This window comes from Mustelus asterias, chromosome 6 (assembly GCF_964213995.1).
Source record: "Mustelus asterias chromosome 6, sMusAst1.hap1.1, whole genome shotgun sequence".
Lineage (NCBI taxonomy): Eukaryota > Metazoa > Chordata > Chondrichthyes > Carcharhiniformes > Triakidae > Mustelus > Mustelus asterias.
This window is the reverse complement of record NC_135806.1, coordinates 115,574,938-115,595,896: the sequence shown is the minus strand read 5'-3', so window position 1 is coordinate 115,595,896 and position 20,959 is coordinate 115,574,938. Positions and strand designations below refer to the sequence as shown.

At 44.5% G+C, this 20,959-nt stretch overlaps 1 protein-coding gene across 1 annotated transcript in view; it reads left to right on the top strand.

Annotated features, from left to right (window-relative positions):
* The window catches only part of kgd4 (alpha-ketoglutarate dehydrogenase subunit 4), a 28,643-nt gene that overhangs the window by 1,723 nt on the left and 5,961 nt on the right, over window positions 1-20,959 (top strand). The window contains exons 2-3 of the mRNA XM_078214990.1: window positions 3,216-3,279; window positions 17,747-17,943. Of these exons, the coding sequence (XP_078071116.1) occupies window positions 3,216-3,279; window positions 17,747-17,943 (261 nt within the window). The remainder of the gene's footprint in view (window positions 1-3,215; window positions 3,280-17,746; window positions 17,944-20,959) is intronic.

Sequence of the window (20,959 nt, the reverse complement as noted above, 5' to 3'; positions counted from 1 at the left end):
GAGGAGGAGATGTTGTTGCCTATCCTTCTAATGGTGTTGAAGGCTGAGCTGTAGTCAGTTAATAGGAGTCTGACATAAATAATTTGGCATTCTTAATTAGGATGTGATGTAAAAACAGAACACTCCGAAAAACCCAGCAGATTTGGCTCCATCATCATCGGAACTCCACAGGTGCCATTTACCGCATACCAGCCGACTCGAGAACAGCTTCTTCCCTGCTGCCATCATACTTTTGAATGGACCTACCTTATATTAAGCTGATCTTTCTCTACACCCTAGCTATGACTATAACACTATATCCTGCATTCTTTCCTTTCTGCCTCTCCCCTAGGTACTCTATGAATGGGATGCTTTTGCCTGTATAGTGCGTAAGAAGCAATACTTTTCACTGGATACCAGTACATGTGACAAATCAAGATGCTGTCATACCGAAGATTTTCCAACACTATTTTTTGTTTAAGATTTCCAGTATCTGCAGTACTTTGTTTTTATTTTAGTTTTGACTTTTCTGGCTCCTCTCAGTAAAAGCTCTCTTGTCTCTCAGTCAGAAGATCGTGAATTCAAACTCCATTCCAGAGGCTTGAAGACGTAATCCAAACTGATACTTCCATACAGCACTGCATGTTGGAGGTGCTGTCTTTAAACTGGGTCCTGTCTGCCCTCTCGCATTGTCGCAGTCAATTCCATTGTTCCATTCAAAAAAAGTGTTCGCCTGGTTGTTTGAGCCAGTATTTAGCCCTGAACCCGCATCAGTTGGTTACCATTTCTGCCGATTGTAAGAGCTTGCTGTATGTAAATTGGCTCCCGTGTTTACAACATTACAACAGTGACTGCTCTTCAAAAGTTCTTAATTGCCTGCAAAATGCTGGAGGTCATGAACGGCATGACAAAAAGGCAAGTTCTTCACTTCCACAGTGATCCAGCTAAATGTATTTCATACTTGGAAACAAAATCGTCATGATTTTCTAGTTGCCAGGCTGAAAACCATAGCATTAGTTTCAGTGTGTAACAAGGTGCCCTGCTGCCAAAAACAATATGCTGCACACAACAGCCTCGAGAAAAATGGGCTTTTATGACACATTTATTCGGTGAAAACTAAACTAATATTCACACTTTTATTTATCCTGTCCGTTTAATTCACTTAATTGGTCATTCATACTTTTTACCCAGTACAGAACTGGTACCAGTCACAAATTTCTGTTAGCTATGATTCGGTCAGTAACACATTCAACTGAATCATAAGACCATAAGAAATAACAACAGGAGTTGAGCCTGCTCTGCTATTTAATAAGATCATGACTAATCAAGTACTCACTAATTCTACTTTCCCACCTTATTTCTGTAACCCTTAATTCCCCTACTGATTAAGAACCTATTGATCTCAGCCTTGAAAATGTTCAAGGACTCGGCCTCTGCAGCTTCCTGGAGCAAAGATTTCCAAAGATACACCCCTCTTTGAGGAAAGAACTTCTTCCTCCAATCCGTCTTAAATGAACACTCACTTCTATAACTATGTTCTGTTTTCCTCGGTCCCTACACTGCCTCATCTGTCCCTCCTCCTTCAGCACTCTTCCCCACACACACCCCCCTTCTCTGGTGCTCTTTGTCCCACACCCTCTGCTCTTCTCTGGTGCTTCTCCCCTCCCCCCCACTTCTCTGGCACCCTTTCCCCCACACTCCTTCTTCCCTGGGTGCCCCCCCTTGTAACTTGGCATTTATAACACTTGAAAAGTTTTATTTAGACAATTCACTTAACAATTTGTTATAACGTAAGAACTGCTACTTGAGAAACCAGGGTAGAAAGCAAACTATATGGACTATCTTGGTACTTGTAAAAGGTAAACTTGTCAAAGTCCCAGATGACTTATAGAGAGAGCTGACTGGCGGTGATTTAATCTGAGAATCGCCACACCTCAGGAGAGGGGCAAGGTTGAGAAGGTAGGCCTTCATGAATATCTTGGTACTTGTATGGGACTGTTCAATGATGATAAAGGATTTGCAATTAATTAATCCCCTCCAGACCCAGGCATAACATCTCATGTCCCAAATTATTCATATACTACAGTATGTCCCAAAATCCTTTCTCCCAAGAAGTTTATCTAATTTGCACTTGACTGATTCAATACCGATTCTATCGTCTTTCTCCTTAGCCCATTCCACAGATAAACCACTCATTGAAATAATTCTTAGAAACATAGAAAAACTACAGCACAAACAGGCCCTTCGGCCCACAAGTTGTGCCGAACGCATCCCTACCTTCTAGACCTACCTATAACCCTCCATCCTATTAAGCTCCATGTACTCATCCAGGAGTCTCTTAAAAGACCCTATTGAGTTCGCCTCCACCACCACTGATGGCAGCCGATTCCACTCGCCCACCACCCTCTGTGTGAAAAACTTACCCCTAACATTTCCCCTGTACCTACCCCCCAGCACCCTAAATCTGTGTCCTCTCGTAGCAGACATTTCCACCCTGGGAAAAAGCCTCTGAGAGTCCACCCGATCTATGCCTCTCAACATCTTATACACCTCTATTAGGTCTCCTCTCATCCTTCGCCTCTCCAAGGAGAAAAGACCGAGCTCCCTCAGCCTATCATCATAAGGCATGCCACTCAATCCAGGCAACTTCTGTCGATTAATTTTCAATATCCTTTGCCTGTATCCTAATTTTGTCTAGAATCCTACAAACAGCAAACATTCCTGCCTACCCTGGTCACCAATTAATATTTTAATATCTCTTCATCTCAATATTAGTTCATGTGAGATAGCTGCGTTGTTAGTGATTTCATAGAATCCCTACAGTGCAGAAGGAGGCCATTCGGCCCATCAAGTCTGCACCGACCACAATCCCACCCAGGCCCTATTCCCATAACCCCACATATTTCCCCAGCTAATCCCCTGACACTAGGGTCAATTTAGCATGGCCAATCCACCTAACCTGCACATCTTTGGATTGTGGGAGGAAACTGGAGCACCGGAGGAAATCCACGCAGACACGGAGAGAATGTGTTGTTGAACTTACCAAATGCATGATATTTTAAATGTACACCAATGAAGGAAGATGATTCTTAAATGTCCGTAAGGAAACTAATGAGGATTAGTAAGCTATATAATTTTAAATGTACACCAATGAAGGAAGATGATTCTTAAATGTCCGTAAGGAAACTAATGAGGATTAGTAAGCTATATAATTTTTCTCTCTCAATATTTTCTAGATTGTGAAAGCACATCAACAATTGATTAAGTTCCCAAATAGAAAAGTCATCCCTCACCCCAATGGTAAGTGGATTTTATTTGCATTTTCAATTATTTATTTATTACCAAAGGTTAGAAAACCATAATTGACTGGTTTTACACCATGGAATACTGTTTTGAGGTCCTGTTGTATTTACATAACATTTCTAATGGCCTTAGGCATCTCACAATATGCAAGTGGATAAGATTTGATACTGAGCCAGTTTTATTTTAAATCAGAGGTTTTATGCAAGGTCTGAGGTTTAGGAAAGGAATTACAGAGCTGAGACCCATAATATATTTTTTGATTCATTAATGGCCTGGTCCAACATTCCTTGCCCATCCCTAATTGCCCTTCAGCTGAGTGGCTTGCTGGGCCATTTCAGAGGGCAATTACAAGTCAACCACATTGCTGTGGATTTGGAGTCACATAAGCCAGATAAGACAAGGATGGCAACTTTCCTTTCCTTAAGGACATTAGTGAATAATCATAAGAACATAAGAAAGAAAGAAATAGGAGCAGGAGTAGGCCATCTAGCCCCTCGAGCCTGCCCCGCCATTCAATAAGATCATGGCTGATCTGAAGTGGATCAGTTCCACTTACCCACCTGATCCCTATAACCCCTAATTCCCTTACCGATCAGGAATCCATCTATCCATGATTTAAACATATTCAACGAGGTAGCCTCCACCACTTCAGCGGACAGAGAATTCCAGAGATTCACCACCCTCTGAGAGAAGAAGTTCCTCCTCAACTCTGTCCTAAACTGACCCCCCTTTATTTTGAGGCTGTGCCCCCTATTTCTAGCTTCCTTTCTAAGTGGAAAGAATCTCTCCACCTCTACCCTATCCAGCCCCTTCATTATCTTATAGGTCTCAATAAGATCCCCCTTCCGCCTTCTAAATTCCAACGAATACAAACCCAATCTGCTCAGTCTCTCCTCATAATCAACGCCCCTCATCTCTGGTATCAACCTGGTGAACCTTCTCTGCACTCCCTCCAAGGCCAATATATCCTTCCGCAAATAAGGGGACCAATACTGCACACAGTATTCCAGCTGCGGCCTCACCAGTGCCCTGTACAGATGCAGGAAGACATCTCTGCTTTTATATTCTATCCCCCTTGCGATATAGGCCAACATCCCATTTGCCGCCTTGATCACCTGTTGCACCTGCAGACTGGGTTTTTGCATCTCATGCACAAGGACCCCCAGGTCCCTTTGCACAGTAGCATGTTGTAATTTTTTTCCATTTAGATAATCCAATTTGCTATTATTTCCTCCAAAGTGAATAACCTCACATTTGTCAACGCTATACTCCATCTGCCAGATCCTCGCCCACTCACTCAGCCTGTCCAAATCTCTCTGCAGACCTTCTATGCCCTCCACACGATTCACATTTCCACTTATCTTTGTGTCGTCTGCAAACTTTGTTACCCTACACTCAGTCCCCTCCTCCAGATCGTCTATATAAATGGTAAATAGTTGAGGCCCCAGTACCGATCCCTGCGGCACGCCACTAGTTACCATCTGCCAACCAGAAAAGCACCCATTTATTCCGACTTTCTGCTTCCTGTCGGATAGCCAATCCCCAATCCACGCTAACACCCAATCCCCAATCCACGCTAACACCCTATCCCCAACTCCGTGTGACCCAATCTTCTTCAGCAACCTTTTGTGAGGCACCTTTTGGAAATCCAAAAACACCGCATCCACCGGTTCCCCTCCGTCAACCGCACTAGTCACATCTTCATAAAAATCCAACAAGTTCGTCAAGCACGACTTTCCCCTCATGAATCCATGCTGCGTCTGCTTAATCGAACCATTCTTATCCAGATGGCCTGCTATTTCTTCTTTAATGATGGATTCCAGTATTTTCCCAACTACAGACGTTAAGCTAACCGGCCTGTAGTTACCCGCCTTTTGTCTATTTCCTTTTTTAAACAGCGGCGTAACATTAGCTGTTTTCAAATCCGCCAGCACTACCCCAGAATCCAACGAATTTTGATAAATAACCACTAACTCATCCGCTATTACCTCTGACATTTCTTTCAGTACCCTGGGATGCATTCCATTCGGGCCCGGGGACTTGTCCACCTTCAGTCCCGTTAGTCTACCAAGCACTGCCTCCCTGGTAACATTAATTATATTGAGTACCTCTCCTCCTACCAACCCTCTAACGTTAATATTCGGTAAACTATTTGTGTCTTCCACCGTGAAGACCGACATAAAAAACGTATTTAAAGTTTCAGCCATTTCCTCATTTCCCACTATTAAATCCCCCCTCTCGTCCTCCAAGGGTCCAACATTCACTCTTGCCACTCTATTCCTTTTTATATATTTGTAAAAGCTTTTACTATCATTTTTTATATTTAGAGCTAGCCTAGCTTCATAACCTATCTTTCCTTTCTTTATCGCTTTCTTAGTCGTTCTTTGTTGTTTCTTAAAGTTTTCCCAATCTTCCGATTCTCCACTATTTTTGGCCACTCTGTGCGCATTGGTCTTTAATTTAATACTCTCCTTAATTTCCTTTGTTATCCACGGCTGGTTATCCCTTTTCTTACAGTCCTTCTTTATCACCGGAATGTATTGTTGCTGAGTACTGAAAAGGATCTCCTTAAAAATTCTCCACTGTTCCTCAGCTGTCCTACCTACCAGTCTGTTCTCCCAGTCCACCTTAGCCAATTCAGCCCTCATCCTATCGTACTTCCCTCTGTTTGAACAGAGGACGGTGGTATGGGACCCTACTTTCTCCTCTTCCATTTGTACCAGAAATTCGACCATATTGTGATCACTTGACCCAAGAGGGTCCTTCACAAGAACATCCTTAATTCTGCCTACCTCGTTACACATTACCAGATCTAAGATAACTCGTTCCCTCGTCGGTTCTGTAACATACTGTTCAAGGTAACTATCCCGACAGCATTCTAAGAACTCTTCCGCCATCCCACCCCTTCCAACTTGAGTCAGCCAATCAATATGCAGGTTGAAGTCCCCCATGATTATTGCCACCTGGTCAGTGGTGGATGGGTACCGATCAAGTGGATTGCTGGGATCTGGATTATGCCAGCTTTTTGAGTGGTGTTGGAGCCATACTCATCCTGGCAAATGGAGATATTCCATTGCACTCCTGACTTGGACAGATTTGGGGGAGTCAGGGGTTGGGTTACTTATGCACATTTTCCAGCCTTAAATGCGACGCTTGCAAAAGTGGATTTGTATGGCTGGTCCAGTTCCTTTTGCGGTCAGTGGTAACCCCAGGATGTTGGTAATGCCAATAAATGTCATGGGCAAATGGATGGTTAGATTCTGTCTTGTTGGAGATGGTCATTGCCTGGCACTTGTGTGGCATGAATGCTACTTAGCATTATCTCAAGTCTGGATATTGTCCAGATCTTGCTGCATTTGGATATGGACTGTTCAAGAATCTGAAGAATTGTGAATGGGGCTAAACATTGTGCATTCATCAGCGAACATTCCCCTTCTGACCTTGTGATGGAAGGAAGGTTACTGATGAAGCAGCCTGTCAAAGGATAATTTTTTAAAATTGTAGTTGGGCCTACCTGGAGACTCTCCTGCAGCACTGTCCTGGGACTGAGATGATTAGCTTCTAACAACTGCAACCATCTTCTTTTGTGCTAAATATGCCTCCAGCCGGTGCAGACGCTTCCTTCCCATTGACTAATTTAGCCAGGGAACCTTGACATCACACCTTCAGATGCTGCCTTGATGTCAAGGGCAGTCACTCTCACTTCCCTTCTTCCCTTTCAGTTTATACAGGGCAGAATCAAAACACAGCCACGTCATTCGGGAGCAGAGAGGGTAGAAAACAGCACAAAGCAAGCTGTACAGTCGAAAGCAAAGTGGGTAACAAGCAGCCTAGAACAAAGTGGACAACAAAGTGGAGGGGGAACAAAACTATGCAGAGCAAGGTAGAAAACAGTTGAGAGTGGTGCACGACAAACTTCCAGTGAAAGCAAAGCGGGTACAAGGTGGCGTGGAGAGAGAGAGACATCCAGTGAGTGTAAAGCAAGTACAAAGCAACACGGCGAAAGAGAGACTTCCAGTTGGAGTAAAGTGAATACAAAGTAGCAACGGGAGAAGTAGAATTTCAGTGAAATCAGAGCATGTACAAAGCAGTGCCAAGACAGTGAGACATGTCAATCAAGCCAAGCAGGCACCAGAGAGAAGAGAGTGACAAGTAAACCAAGAGCAGAGGGAGCAAAAAGAAGCACAGAGAGAGCAAAGCAATGAAGAGCAGAGTGGATACAAAACAACTAGCAAATATTCAGTTTGAGGGTTCGGAGCCCCCATTCGGAAAGAAAAATAGAGGTGTGATATCTCAGGGAAATAGTTGGGATAATTGCCTGGCGAGTATTTCCTATTTATCTTCTTTAGACTGATGGTAAAAAATTCATTGAAATAATATCACCACAAGCAGGACTAGAACCATTAATTGAAATTTAATTTAAAACACAGCAAAGATGGCTGTGACCCACAACAACCATGTTTGCAGTAAGTGTTTGCAGCTCGAGCAACTTTGGCTCGGAGTTGATGACCTGGAAGCCAGGCTTCAGACACTGAGATGCATCTGGGAGTGGGTAAGTTACCTGGACACTTTGTTTCAGAAGGCAATCACACTCCTTAGGCGAGGGTCTTCTTTTAAGCCGTGATACGGACAGAAGAGTGTGACTGCAAGCAAGGGAGGTTTGGGGATCAAAAGAGTGGAAGTGGAGGAGTCTCAGCCTTTGCAATTGTTCAACAGCTTTGAGGTTTTTGTAGCTTGTATGGATGAGAGCAGGTGCTGCAGGATGGTTGAGCAATCTGACCATGGCACTGTGGTGAAGTGAACCATTCAAGTTGATGGAGTAAATGGGGGATAGCATGATCAGGGGGTTGGACATAGTTCTCTGAAGCCAGGAGATAGACTCCAGAAGGCTGTGTTGCAAGAGTTAAGGGCTTCTGTTCGGGGCTGGAGTGGAGCTGGAGGATCCAGTTGTTGTGGTCCATGTAGGTACCAATAATATAGATAGGATTAGGAATGAGGTGGTTCTTGGGGATTATGAGCAGTTAGGGGCTAAATTTAAAAAGCAGAACCACCAAATTGGTAATCTCTGGAGTACTACTTTAGCCGCGAGCAAATTGGCATAGGATAAATAATATTAGGGAGGTGAATGTGTGTCTCAAAGATTGGTGTGGGAGAAAATGGGCTTTGATTATGGGGGATAGTGCGAGCTGTTCCATGGTGAGATCTCTCCCTGAATAGTGCTGAGGCCAGTGTTCTGGTGAGTGGTATACCTAATGTGGTAAAGAGGCCTTTAAACTAAATAGGCAGCATGGAAGGATCATGTGAGGGGAAATGTGGTTAATTAAAGAATAAGAAGGACAAGGCATTAGAGCAGAGTTGTGATATGGTGGCACAATGGTTAGCACTGCTGCTTTACAGCGCCAGGGACCCGGGTTCAATTCCCGGTTTGGGTCACTGTCTGTGTGGAGTCTGCACGTTCTCCCCATGTCTGTGTGGGTTTCCTCCGGTGCTCTGGTTTCCTCCCACAATCCGAAAAATGTGCAGGTTGGGTGGATTGGTCATGCGAAATTCTCCCTCTGTGTACCCGAACAGGCGCTGGAGTGTGGCGACTAGGCGATTTTCACAGTAAATTCATTGCAGTGTTCATGTAAGCCTACTTGTGACTAATAAATAAACTTTTAATGGTAATGATAACCAGTGTGTGGCAGGAAGGGACACACACCCAAGACTACACCAGCTGACAAGGCCAGAATTTGCAAGAATGGTAAAAGGACAAGAGTAAAAGCCAGGTATCTTGAGAATGCGCAGCATTTGTAACAAAATTGATGAAGTAATAGCACAAATAGCAATAAATATGTATGACCCGAGGCCATTTCAGGATGTGGTTGTAAGCAAAAGCTGGGATTGAATTATTCAAGATTTGACATTTAGGAAGGACTGGATGCTAGGAAAAGGTGGTGAGGTAGCTTTGTTAATTAGGGGCGACAGTGCAGTAGTGAGGGTTGAACTTGATAAAGATGTAGAATGAGTTTGGGTAGCAATCAGAAATAGCTCTGGGAGTCATTTATAGACCTCCCAGCAGTAGCTATATTGTAGGGCAGTGTATACAGGAAGTAGTAATGGGGACTTGTGAGAAAGATACTGCAGTTATTATCATGGGCAATTTTAATCTTTGTATAGATTGAATGAAAGAGACCGACAAAAGTAACTGAAAGATTAGGTCATAAGAGTGTATTGAGGACAATGTTTTAAGAGCAGTAAGCCCAATGCCAACTAGGGCGAAGGCTATCTTAGACCTGGTAATGTACAATGAAACAAGAATAGTTTGTGGCCTCTAGGTAGAACATAGAACATAGAACATTACAGCGCAGAACAGGCCCTTCGGCCCACGATGTTGCACCGACCAGTTAAAAAAAAACTGTGACCCTCCAACCTAAACCAATTTCTTTTCGTCCATGAACCTATCTACGGATCTCTTAAACGCCCCCAAACTAGGCGCATTTACTACTGATGCTGGCAGGGCATTCCAATCCCTCACCACCCTCTGGGTAAAGAACCTACCCCTGACATCGGTTCTATAACTACCCCCCCTCAATTTAAAGCCATGCCCCCTCGTGCTGGATTTCTCCATCAGAGGAAAAAGGCTATCACTATCCACCCTATCTAAACCTCTAATCATCTTATATGTTTCAATAAGATCCCCTCTTAGCCGCCGCCTTTCCAGCGAAAACAATCCCAAATCCCTCAGCCTCTCCTCATAGGATCTCCCCTCCATACCAGGCAACATCCTGGTAAACCTCCTCTGCACCCTCTCCAAAGCCTCCACATCCTTCCTGTAATGTGGGGACCAGAACTGCACACAGTACTCCAAGTGCGGCCGCACCAGAGTTGTGTACAGTTGCAACATAACGCTACGACTCCTAAATTCAATCCCCCTACCAATAAACGCCAAGACACCATATGCCTTCTTAACAACCTTATCTACTTGATTCCCAACTTTCAGGGATCTATGCACACATACACCTAGATCCCTCTGCTCCTCCACACTATTCAAAGTCCTCCCGTTAGCCCTATACTCAACACATCTGTTATTCCTACCAAAGTGAATTACCTCACACTTCTCCGCATTAAACTCCATCCGCCACCTCTCGGCCCAACTTTGCAACCTGTCTAAGTCTTCCTGCAAACTACGACACCCTTCCTCACTGTCTACCACACCACCGACTTTGGTGTCATCAGCAAATTTGCTAATCCACCCAACTATACCCTCATCCAGATCATTAATAAATATTACAAACAGCAGTGGCCCCAAAACAGATCCCTGAGGTACACCACTTGTAACCGCACTCCATGATGAATATTTACTATCAACCACCACCCTCTGTTTCCTATCCGCTAGCCAATTCCTGATCCAATTTCCTAGATCACCCCCAATCCCATACATCTGCATTTTCTGCAGAAGCCTACCATGGTGAACCTTATCAAACGCCTTACTAAAATCCATATATACCACGTCCACTGCCTTGCCCCCATCCACCTCCTTGGTCACTTTCTCAAAAATCTCAATAAGGTTAGTAAGGCACGACCTACCTGCCACAAAACCATGCTGACTATCACCTATCAATTCATTACTCTCCAAATAACTATAAATCCTATCCCTTATAATTTTTTCCAACATCTTGCCGACAACAGAAGTGAGACTCACCGGTCTATAATTCCCGGGGAAGTCTCTGTTCCCCTTCTTAAACAATGGGACAACATTCGCTAACCTCCAATCTTCTGGTACTATACCAGAGGCCAACGACGACCTGAAGATCAGAGCCAGAGGCTCTGCAATCACTTCTCTTGCCTCCCAGAGAATCCTTGGATAAATCCCATCCGGACCAGGGGATTTATCTATTTTCAGACCCTCCAGAATATCCTGCACATCCTCCTTATCAACTGTAATACTGTCTATTCTACTCCCTTGCAACCCAGTGTCCTCCTCAGCTATATTCATGTCCCCTTGCGTGAACACCGAAGAGAAATATTGGTTCAATGCTTCACCAATCTCCTCCGGTTCCACACATAACTTCCCTCTGCCATCTATAACTGGCCCTAAACTTGCCCTAACCAACCTTCTGTTCTTGACATACCTATAGAACGCCTTAGGATTCTCTTTAACCCTATCCGCCAAAGTCTTCTCATGTCCCCTTTTAGCCCTTCTAAGCTCGCTCTTCAACTCCCTCTTAGCCAATCTAAAGCTTTCTAGTGCACTACCCGAGTGCTCACGTCTCATCCGAACATAAGCCTCCTTTTTCTTTTTAACCAACAAAGAAACTTTTTTGGTGCACCACGGTTCCCTAGCCCTACCAATTCCTCCTTGCCTGACAGGGACATACCTATCACAGACTCGCAGTAGCTGCTCCTTGAAAAAACTCCACATGTCGGACGTTCCCAGTCCCTGTAATCTCCTAGTCCAACCTATGTTTCCTAATTCTCTCCTAATAGCCTCATAATTACCCTTCCCCCAGCTAAAACCATTGGCCCGAGGTTCATGCCTATCCCTTTCCATCACTAAGGTGAACGTAACTGAATTGTGGTCACTATCACCAAAATGCACACCAACTTCCAAGTCTAGCACCTGGTCTGGCTCATTTCCCAGCACCAGATCCAATATAACCTCACCTCTAGTTGGCCTGTCTACATACTGAGTCAAAAAACCTTCCTGCACGCTTTGAACAAAAACTGACCCCTCTAACGAGCTAGAGCTATAACAATTCCAGTCAATATTAGTCAAGTTAAAATCCCCCATAACAATTGCCCTATTACTTTCACTCCTAAGCAGGATTGACTCCGCAATCCTTTCCTCAACCTCTCTAGAACTTTTAGGAGGTCTATAAAAGACTCCCAACAGGGTGACCTCTCCTCTCCTATTTCTAATCTCCGCCCATACTACCTCAACAGATAAGTCCTCATCAAACCTCCTCTCTGACACTGTGATACAATCTCTGACCAATAATGCTACCCCTCCCCCTCTTCTACCTCCTTCCCTACTTCGACTAAAACATTTGAACCCCGGGACCTGCAGCATCCATTCCTGCCCATGCTCTATCCATGTCTCTGAAATAGCCACAACATCGAAGTCCCAGGTACTGATCCACGCTGTAAGTTCACCCACTTTATTGCGAATACTCCTGGCATTGAAGTATACACATTTCAAACCCTGCTCCACCCCACCTCTGCAATGCCGTGCATTGCAGTCCCCATCCATGCATCCCTCACTTTCAGCCCCACTACTCAGGATCCCTCCCCCCCCCCCCCGAATCAGTTTAAACCTCCCTGCATGGCCTTAGCAAATTTACCCCCCAGGATATTGGTCCCCTTCTGATTAAGGTGTAGACCATCCTTCTCATAGAGGTCACACCTTCCCCAGTACGAGCCCCAATTGCTTAAGTACCTGAACCCCTCCCTCCTGCACCATCCCCTCAGCCATGAATTCAAACCTTCCCTCTCCCTATTCCTCTCTAAACTATCCCGTGGTACAGGCAAGAGTCCAGAGATAACCACTCTGTCAGTCTTGGCCTTTAGTTTCCACCCCAACTCCATAAATCCCTGCCTAATATCCCCTTCCCCTATCCTCCCTATGTCGTGTGTCCCCACATGTACAATAACTTGTGGTTTATCTCCCTCCCCCCTAAGAGTCCTGAATACCCTGTCAGACACATCCCGGACCCCAGCCCCTGGTAGGCAACACACCAACCCTGAGTCCCTACCTTTAGTTCCGACCCTCCTATCTGTCTCCTTAATTGTGGAGTCCCCAATCACAAGGCCCAGTCTTTTACAGCCCCTAACCACCTGAGCTTTCTCACTCGGCTCACCCCCAGAGATCTGCTCTCTATGCTCAGTTGATTCCTCCTCAACTGTAGCCTCCAGCACCGAAAACCTATTAGGTAAGTGATCATAACATTGAATTTCCCTTTAAGTTTGAGAATGGGAAGTGTGAATCTTGTACTAGTTCCTTAAACCTAAAGGCAATATCAAGGATATGAGGTGGCTAAGTGAATTGGGAAACTAACAACTTAAGGGGCAAGTCAGTAGAGATGCAGTGGCAGACATTTAAAGAGCTTTCACAACACTTAGCAAAGTTATATTTGAAGGAGGAAATACAATGAGAGGGATGCACCATCTGTGGCTAGTTAAGGAAGCTAAGGGTAGTATCAAGTTGAAAGAAAAAGCATACAACACTGCGAAGATTAATGGTAGAAGATTGGGCAGATTTTAGAGTAAAAAAAGGAGGGAGAAATCAGTGCGTGCAAAAGCTAGCTAGAGATATAAAAACATAGCTCGAGATATGAGAACAGGATTTCCAGAAGTATTTAAAAGGAAGGAGGTGTTGGGGTTCTTGAGCAACATTAAGGTAGACAAGTTCCCAGGGCCTGATGGGATATATCCCAGAATACTGAGAGAGGCAAGGGAGGAAATTGCTGGGGCCTTGAAAGAAATCTTTATATCCTCACTGGCTCCAGGGGAGCTCCCAGAGGATTGGAGAATAGCCAGTGTTGTTCCATTGTTTAAGAAGGATAGCAAGAATAATCTAGGTAATTACAGGCCGCTGAGCCTTATGTCAGTGGTAGGGAAATTATTGGAGAGAATTCTTCGAGACAGGATTTACTCCCACTTGGAAATGAGTGGACGTATTAGCGAGAGGCAACATGGTTTTGTGAAGGGGAGGTCATGTCTCACTAAAGGGGCATAACTATAGGGTTCGTGGTGGGAGATACAGGAAGGATATCAGAGGTAGGTTCTTTACGCAGAGAGTGGTTGGGGTGTGGAATGGACTTCCTGCAGTGATCGTGGAGTCAGACACTTTAGGAACATTTAAGCGGTTATTGGATAGGCACATGGAGCACACCAGGATGATAGGGAGTGGGATAGCTTGATCTTGGTTTCAGATAAAGCTCGGCACAACATCGTGGGCCAAAGGGCCTGTTCTGTGCTGTACTGTTCTATGTTCTATAACTTGATCGAGTTTTTTGAGGAAGTGACGAAGATAATTGATGAGGGTAGGGCAGTGGATGTTGTCTACATGGACTTCAGTAAGGCCTTTGATAAGGTCCCTCATGGCAGACTGGTACGGAAGGTGAAGTCGCATGGGATCAGAGGTAAGCTGGCAAGATGGATACAGAACTGGCTCTGTTAAAGAAGGTAGAGGGTAGCAGTGGAAGGGTGCGTTTCTGAATGGAGGGCTGTGACAAGTGGTGTTTCTCAGGGATCAGTGCTGGGACCTTTGCTGTTCGTGATACATTTTCTTCCAAATCATTTATATATAACTGGTTTGATTAGTAAGTTTGCGGATGACACAAAGGTTGGTGGATTTGCAGATAGTGATGAGGACCATCAGAGGATACAGCAGGATATAGATCGGTTGGAGGCTTGGGCAGAGAGATGGCAGATGGAGTTTAATCTGGACAAATGTGAGGTAATGCATTTTGGAAGGTCCAATAAAGATAGGAAATATACAGTAAATGGCAGTACCCTTAAGAGTATTGATAGGCAGAGGGATCTGGGTGTACAGGTACACAGGTCACTGAAAGTGGCAACACAGGTGGAGAAGGTAGTCAAGAAGGCATATGGCATTGAGTTTAAAAATTGGCAAGTCGTGTTACAGCTTTATAGAACCTTAATTAGGCCGCACTTGGAATATAGTGTTCAATTCGGGTCGCCACACTACCAGAAGGATGTGGAGGCTTTGGAGAGGGTACAGAAAAGATTTACTCGGATGTTGCCTGGTATGGAGGGCATTAGCTATGAGGAGAGGTTGGAGAAACTTGGTTTGTTCTCACTGGAATGACAGAGGTTGAGGAGTGACCTGATAGAAATCTACAAGATTATGAGGGACATGGACAGAGTGGATAGTCAGAAGCTTTTTCCCAGGGTGGAAGAGTCAATTATTAGGGGGCATAGGTTTAAGGTGCGAGGGGCAAGGTTTAAAGGAGATGTACGAGGGAAGTCTTTTGCACAGAGGGTGGCGGGTGTCTGGAACTCGCTGCCTGGGGAGGTAGCAGAAGGGACGTCTGTACAAATACATGAATAGGATGGGAATAGAGGGATATGGTCCCCGGAATGGTAGGGAGTTTTAGTTCAGTCAGGCAGCATGGTCAATGCACACTTGGAGGGCCGAAGGGCCAGTTCCTCTGCTGTAATTTTCTTTGTTCTTTGAAAAGTATAACTGCAGTGAATGTGCCTTAAGAGGGTGAGACTGGGGAATTAATAGTGGGCGGCATGGTGGCACAGTGGTTAGCACTGCTGCCTCACAGCGCCAGAGACCCAGGTTCAAATCCAGCCTTGGATGACTATCTGTGCGGAGTCTGCACATTCTTCCTGTGTCTGCGTGGGTTTCCTCCGGGTGCTCCGGTTTCCTTCCACAGTCCGAAAGATGTGCTGGTTAGGTGCATTGGCCATGCTAAATTCTCCCTCAGTGTACCCGAACAGGCGCCGGAGTACAGCAACTAAGGGATTTTCACAGGAACTTCATTGCAGTGTTACTGTAAGCCTACTTGTGACACAAATAAATAAAGTTAAACAAGGAAATGGTGGTAATGTTAATCAGGTATTTTATGTCTGTTTTCACTGTAGAAGAAACAAAGAACCATCCCATCAATACTTGAAAGATCAAGAGCTAAAAGAGAGGGGAAAAGCAACGGTCATGACACCAGGGAAGGGGGATTGGGGAAATTATTACAACTAAAAGCTGTCAAGTCTCTTGGACCTGATAGCCTGCATCCTAAGATCTGAAAAGAGGTTTTGTTGGCTGCTGAGATAAATACATTAGCTGTGATCTTCAAAATTCTCTAGATTTTTTCCATGTGGATCGAAAAATGCAAATGTAGCACCACTTCAAGAAGGGCGGGAGATAGAAAAGCAGGATGTTAGTTTTACTGATGAGAATTAGGTCAATTAGGTTTTTCTCTCTTGGTTTCCTCACCATCTACCATAGGCTCTGACTAGCAGTTTCTGCACTTGGCCAATTTGGACAGTCGTGGTGCTACCAAGCCACAGTTGAAGGACATTGAAGTCCCCCACCCAGAGCACATTCTGTACCTTACCACTCTGTGTTTCCTCCAAGTGGTGCTCAACATAGAGTATTAATTCATCAGCTGAGCTGGACGTGGTGGAGGTTTGTTTGACCTGGGGCTTCATCTGGTCCAGAGTCCATGCTGAGGACTCCAGTAAAACTCCCTCCCAACTATATACCACTGTGCTACCACTCTGGTGGGTCTGTCCTGCTGGTGAGATAGGACATATCCAGGGACGATGGAGGAGTCTCGATATGATTTGGTGAATCTGTCAGGTTGTTGCTTGACTTGTCTGTGGGACAGTTTTAGCACAGACCTCCAGATGTTGGTAAGGAGGGTTGATCAGGCTTGGTGCCCCATTTGTTACTTTAGATGTCCAGTTTGATGCTCAGTGGTCCATCTGGTTTCATTCCTATTGACTTTTCTGTAGTGGCTTGATACAACTTTGAGTGGTTTGCTAGACCATTGCAGAGGGCAGTCAATAGTCAGACACTTTGGGATAGGTCTGGAGCCACAGGTAGGACAGACTCCAGGTAAGGATGACATATTTCAGTGAATCAAATAATATGGAAGTTTCATTATCATTACTGATATGGTTTTCAATTTCAGGTTTATTAACTAATTGAAAGTAAAATCCATGGTGTCATTTGAACTTGTGTTCCCAAAGCATTAGCCTGGCCTCTGGTTATCCAGTGATTTTACCACAACACCATCTTTCCAAGCAACATAAACTTATCTCTCCTGAGGTGCAGCCAGACTGGCTGAGTCTGTCCAGCACATCCTGTAAACACTTGGTAACACGCTGATGAATCTGCACTGCGCTCTTTCCAAGGCCAATATATCCTGAGGGCAGTGCCCAGATTCTACACAGCATTGCAGGGCTTTGTGTAGCCGTGAAAAAACTCTCTCTCCTTTATACTGTAGCTGTAAAAGACTAACAAGCCATCAGCCTTGTCCTGGATGCTGTTGAGCTTCTTGGGAGTGGTGGAGGTGCTAATGGAGAGTATTCCATCACACTCCTGACTGGTGTCCTGCATGTGACAGGCTTTGGGGATTAGATGAGAGTCACTCGCTGTAAAATTCCCAGCCTCAAACTGATTCTTTTTAATCAATGTGTTTATGTGGTGAGTCCAATTCAGTTTCTGATCAGGGAGAAAATTCAATAATGGTGATCCTATTTTCAAAGGGAGGTTATTAGACATCCTTTTGTTGGTGATAGTGTTGTCTGGCACTTGCGTGGCATGGATGTTACATGGATATTATTTGAAATCAGCCTATACCTGAATGTTGTCAAGATCTCGCTAAATGCAGACATAGACTGCTCCATTATCTTAAGTTGTGAATGGCACACGCATGCTGTATGGTGTTCGTTCTTTCATTATAATGTGGTTTCAGCAATATTTTTAATTCTTGTATTCGCTTCATAGTGTACAAAGCACACCAAATGATGAATCATCCGGCACAATCAAATTCAATCCAGGGACGGCAACCGACAGCAGCTAGCTCAGTCACTGTTCCTGTTAGCCAACTATCCGGTCCACCTGACACTGTAGAAGTAGTAAGATCTCTACCACAGAAATACAGAAGGCAACCAGTATCAGTCGAAGAAATGGAGTACATTCAGGTGATTCTGCGCATTTTGATGAAATGTTGTTATCCACTCTTGAACATATAGCCCAAAACCTAGAAAATGTGGGTATGTTTGGGGGCTGGGGAGCAGGCAAGGCTTAATTCCTGCCTAAATGCTGAGAACTAAGACAATGCTGATACTGTGTCTTGGGCCTGAACTTCAGTAAGCTGCAAAAAAAACATTTAAGCTATCTAAGATCAGGTTGTTGCAGAAACTGTAGCTGGAATTAAAGTTAATAAGTGAGCACTGTGGTTTTAGAGTCCATATTTAAGGAAGGATATCATTGCATTGAAGGCAGAACATCGAAGGTCACTAGATTGGCTATTTGGCTGAAAAGATTACTTAACGAATGACTGAGTAAATTAGACCTATATTCTCTTGAGTTTAGCAGAATGAGAGATAATCTAATTGAAACACAAGATTGTCAAGGAGCTTGAGAGGGTATAGGTGTTTCCGCTGGCTCGAGAATCTAGAATATGGGGCTACTGTCTCAGGATAAGGGGGGTCAATCATTTAGAATTGAGATGAGGAGAAAATTTTTCAATCAGAGTTGTGAATTTTTTACCCCAGAGAGTTGCGAATGCTTCATTGAACATATTTAAACTTGGACAGATATATTGTTGGTATCTATGGGCGGCACGGTAGCACAGTGGTTAGCACTGCTGCTTCACAGCTCCAGGGACCTGGGTTCGATTCCCGGCTTGGGTCACTGTCTGTGTGGAGTTTGCACATTCTCCTCGTGTCTGCGTGGGTTTCCTCCCACAGTCCAAAGATGTGCGGGTTAGGTTGATTGGCTGTGCTAAAATTGCCCCTTAGTGTCTTGAGATGGGTAGGTTAGAGGGATTAGCGGGTAAATATGTAGGGATATGGGGGTAGGGCCTGGGTGGGATTGTGGTCGGTGTAGACTCGATGGGCCGAATGGCCTCTTTCTACACTGTAGGGTTTCTATGATTTCTAAGGGAAATGGGAAGTGTGTGGGAAAGTGATTTGAAACTCTAGAACACTAGTCAGGATCATATTGAAAGGCAGAGCAGGCTTGTTAGCCTCAATGGTCTACTCCTGTCTTTTATGTTCCTGTAGATAGCATTTGAGAAGCACTCCGCCACCCCATTATGTAATGTACAACATGTTACTTTATCTTTTCTGATTTCATCACAAGTTCAGCTATTTGTCAGCATTGAGAGTTCATGGGATTCAGGCCCGATGTTGAGGACTCCCAGGACAATTACTTCCTGACTGTATACTACTGTGTCGCCACGACCTGGCTGGATCTGTCATGCTGGTGTGGCAGGGCATACCCAGGCATGATGGTGATGGTGTCTGGGACGTTGTCTGTAAGGTGTGATTCCGTCAAGTGTTGTTTGATTCGTCTGAGAGAGAATTAGAGTCATCGAGTCATAGAGGTTTACAGTATGGAAACAGGTCCTTCGGCCCATATTGTCCATGCCGCCCTTTTTTTTTAAACCCTAACTAAGCTAATCCCAATTGCCCGCATTTGGCCCATATACCCCTATACCCATCTTACCCATGTCACTGTCTAAATGCTTTTTAAAAGACAAAATTGTACCCGTCTCTACTACTACCTCTGGCAACTTTTTCCAGACACTCACCACCCTCTGTGTGAAAAAATTGCCCCTCTGGACACTTTTGTATCCCTCCCCTCTCACCATAAACCTATGCCCTCTAGTTTTAGACTCCCCTACCTTTGGGAAAAGATATTGACTATCTAGCTGATCTGTGCCCCTCATTATTTTATAGACCTCTATAAGGTCACCCCTCAGCCTTCTACGTTCCAGAGAAAAAAGTCCCAGTCTATCCAGTCTCTCCTTATAACTCAAACCATCTAGTCCTGGTAGCATCCTAGTAAATCTTTTCCGCACTCTTTCTAGTTTAATAATATCCTTTCTATAATCGGATGACCAGAACTATACACAGTATTCGAAGTGTGGCCTTATCAATGTCTTGTACAACTTCAACAAGATGCCCCAACTCCTGTATTCAATGTTCTGACCGATGAAACCAAGCATGCTGAATGCCTTCTTCACCACTCTGTCCACCTGTGACTCCACTTGCAAGGAGCTATGAACCTCGCATTTATCTAAATTAAACTCCATCTGCCATTCGTCAGCTCACTGGCCCAATTAATCAAGATCCCGTTGCAATCAGAGATAACTTTCTTCACTGTCCACTATGCCACCAATCTTGGTGTCGTCTGCAAACTTGCTAACCATGCCTCCTATATTCTCATCCAAATCATTAATATAAATGACAAATAACAGTGGACCCAGCACTGATCCCTGAGGCACACTGCTGGTCACAGGCCTCCAGTTTGAAAAACAACCCTCTACAACCACCCTCTGGTTTCTGTCAAGAAGCCAATTTTGTATCCATTTAGATACCTCACCCTGAATCCCATGAGATTTATGCAACAACCTACCGTGCGGTAACTTGTCGAAAGCCTTGCTAAAGTCCATGTAGACAACATCAACTGCACTGCCCTCATCTACTTTCTTGGTTACCCCTTCAAAAAACTCAATCAAATTTGTGAGACATGATTTTCCACTCACAAAGCCATGCTGACTGTCCCTAATCAGTTCTTGCGTCTCTAAATGCCTGTAGATCCTGTCTCTCAAAATACCTTCCAACAATTTACCCACCACAAATGTGAGGTTCGTTGGCCTGTAGTTCCCACGCTTTTCCCTGCAGCCCTTTTTAAACAAAGGCACAACATTTGCCACTCTCCAATCTTCAGGCACCTCACCTGTGACTATCGATGATTCAAATATCTCGGCTAGGGGCCTGCAATTTCCTCCCTAGCCTCCCACAATATCCTGGGATTCACTTCATCAGGTCCCGAGGATTTATCTACCTTGATGCGCTTTAAGACTTCAAGCACCACCTCCTCTGTAATATGTACACTCCTCAAGACATCACTATTTATTTCCCCAAGTTCCCTAACATCCATGCTTTTCTCAACAGTAAACACTGATGAGAAATATTCATTTAGGAT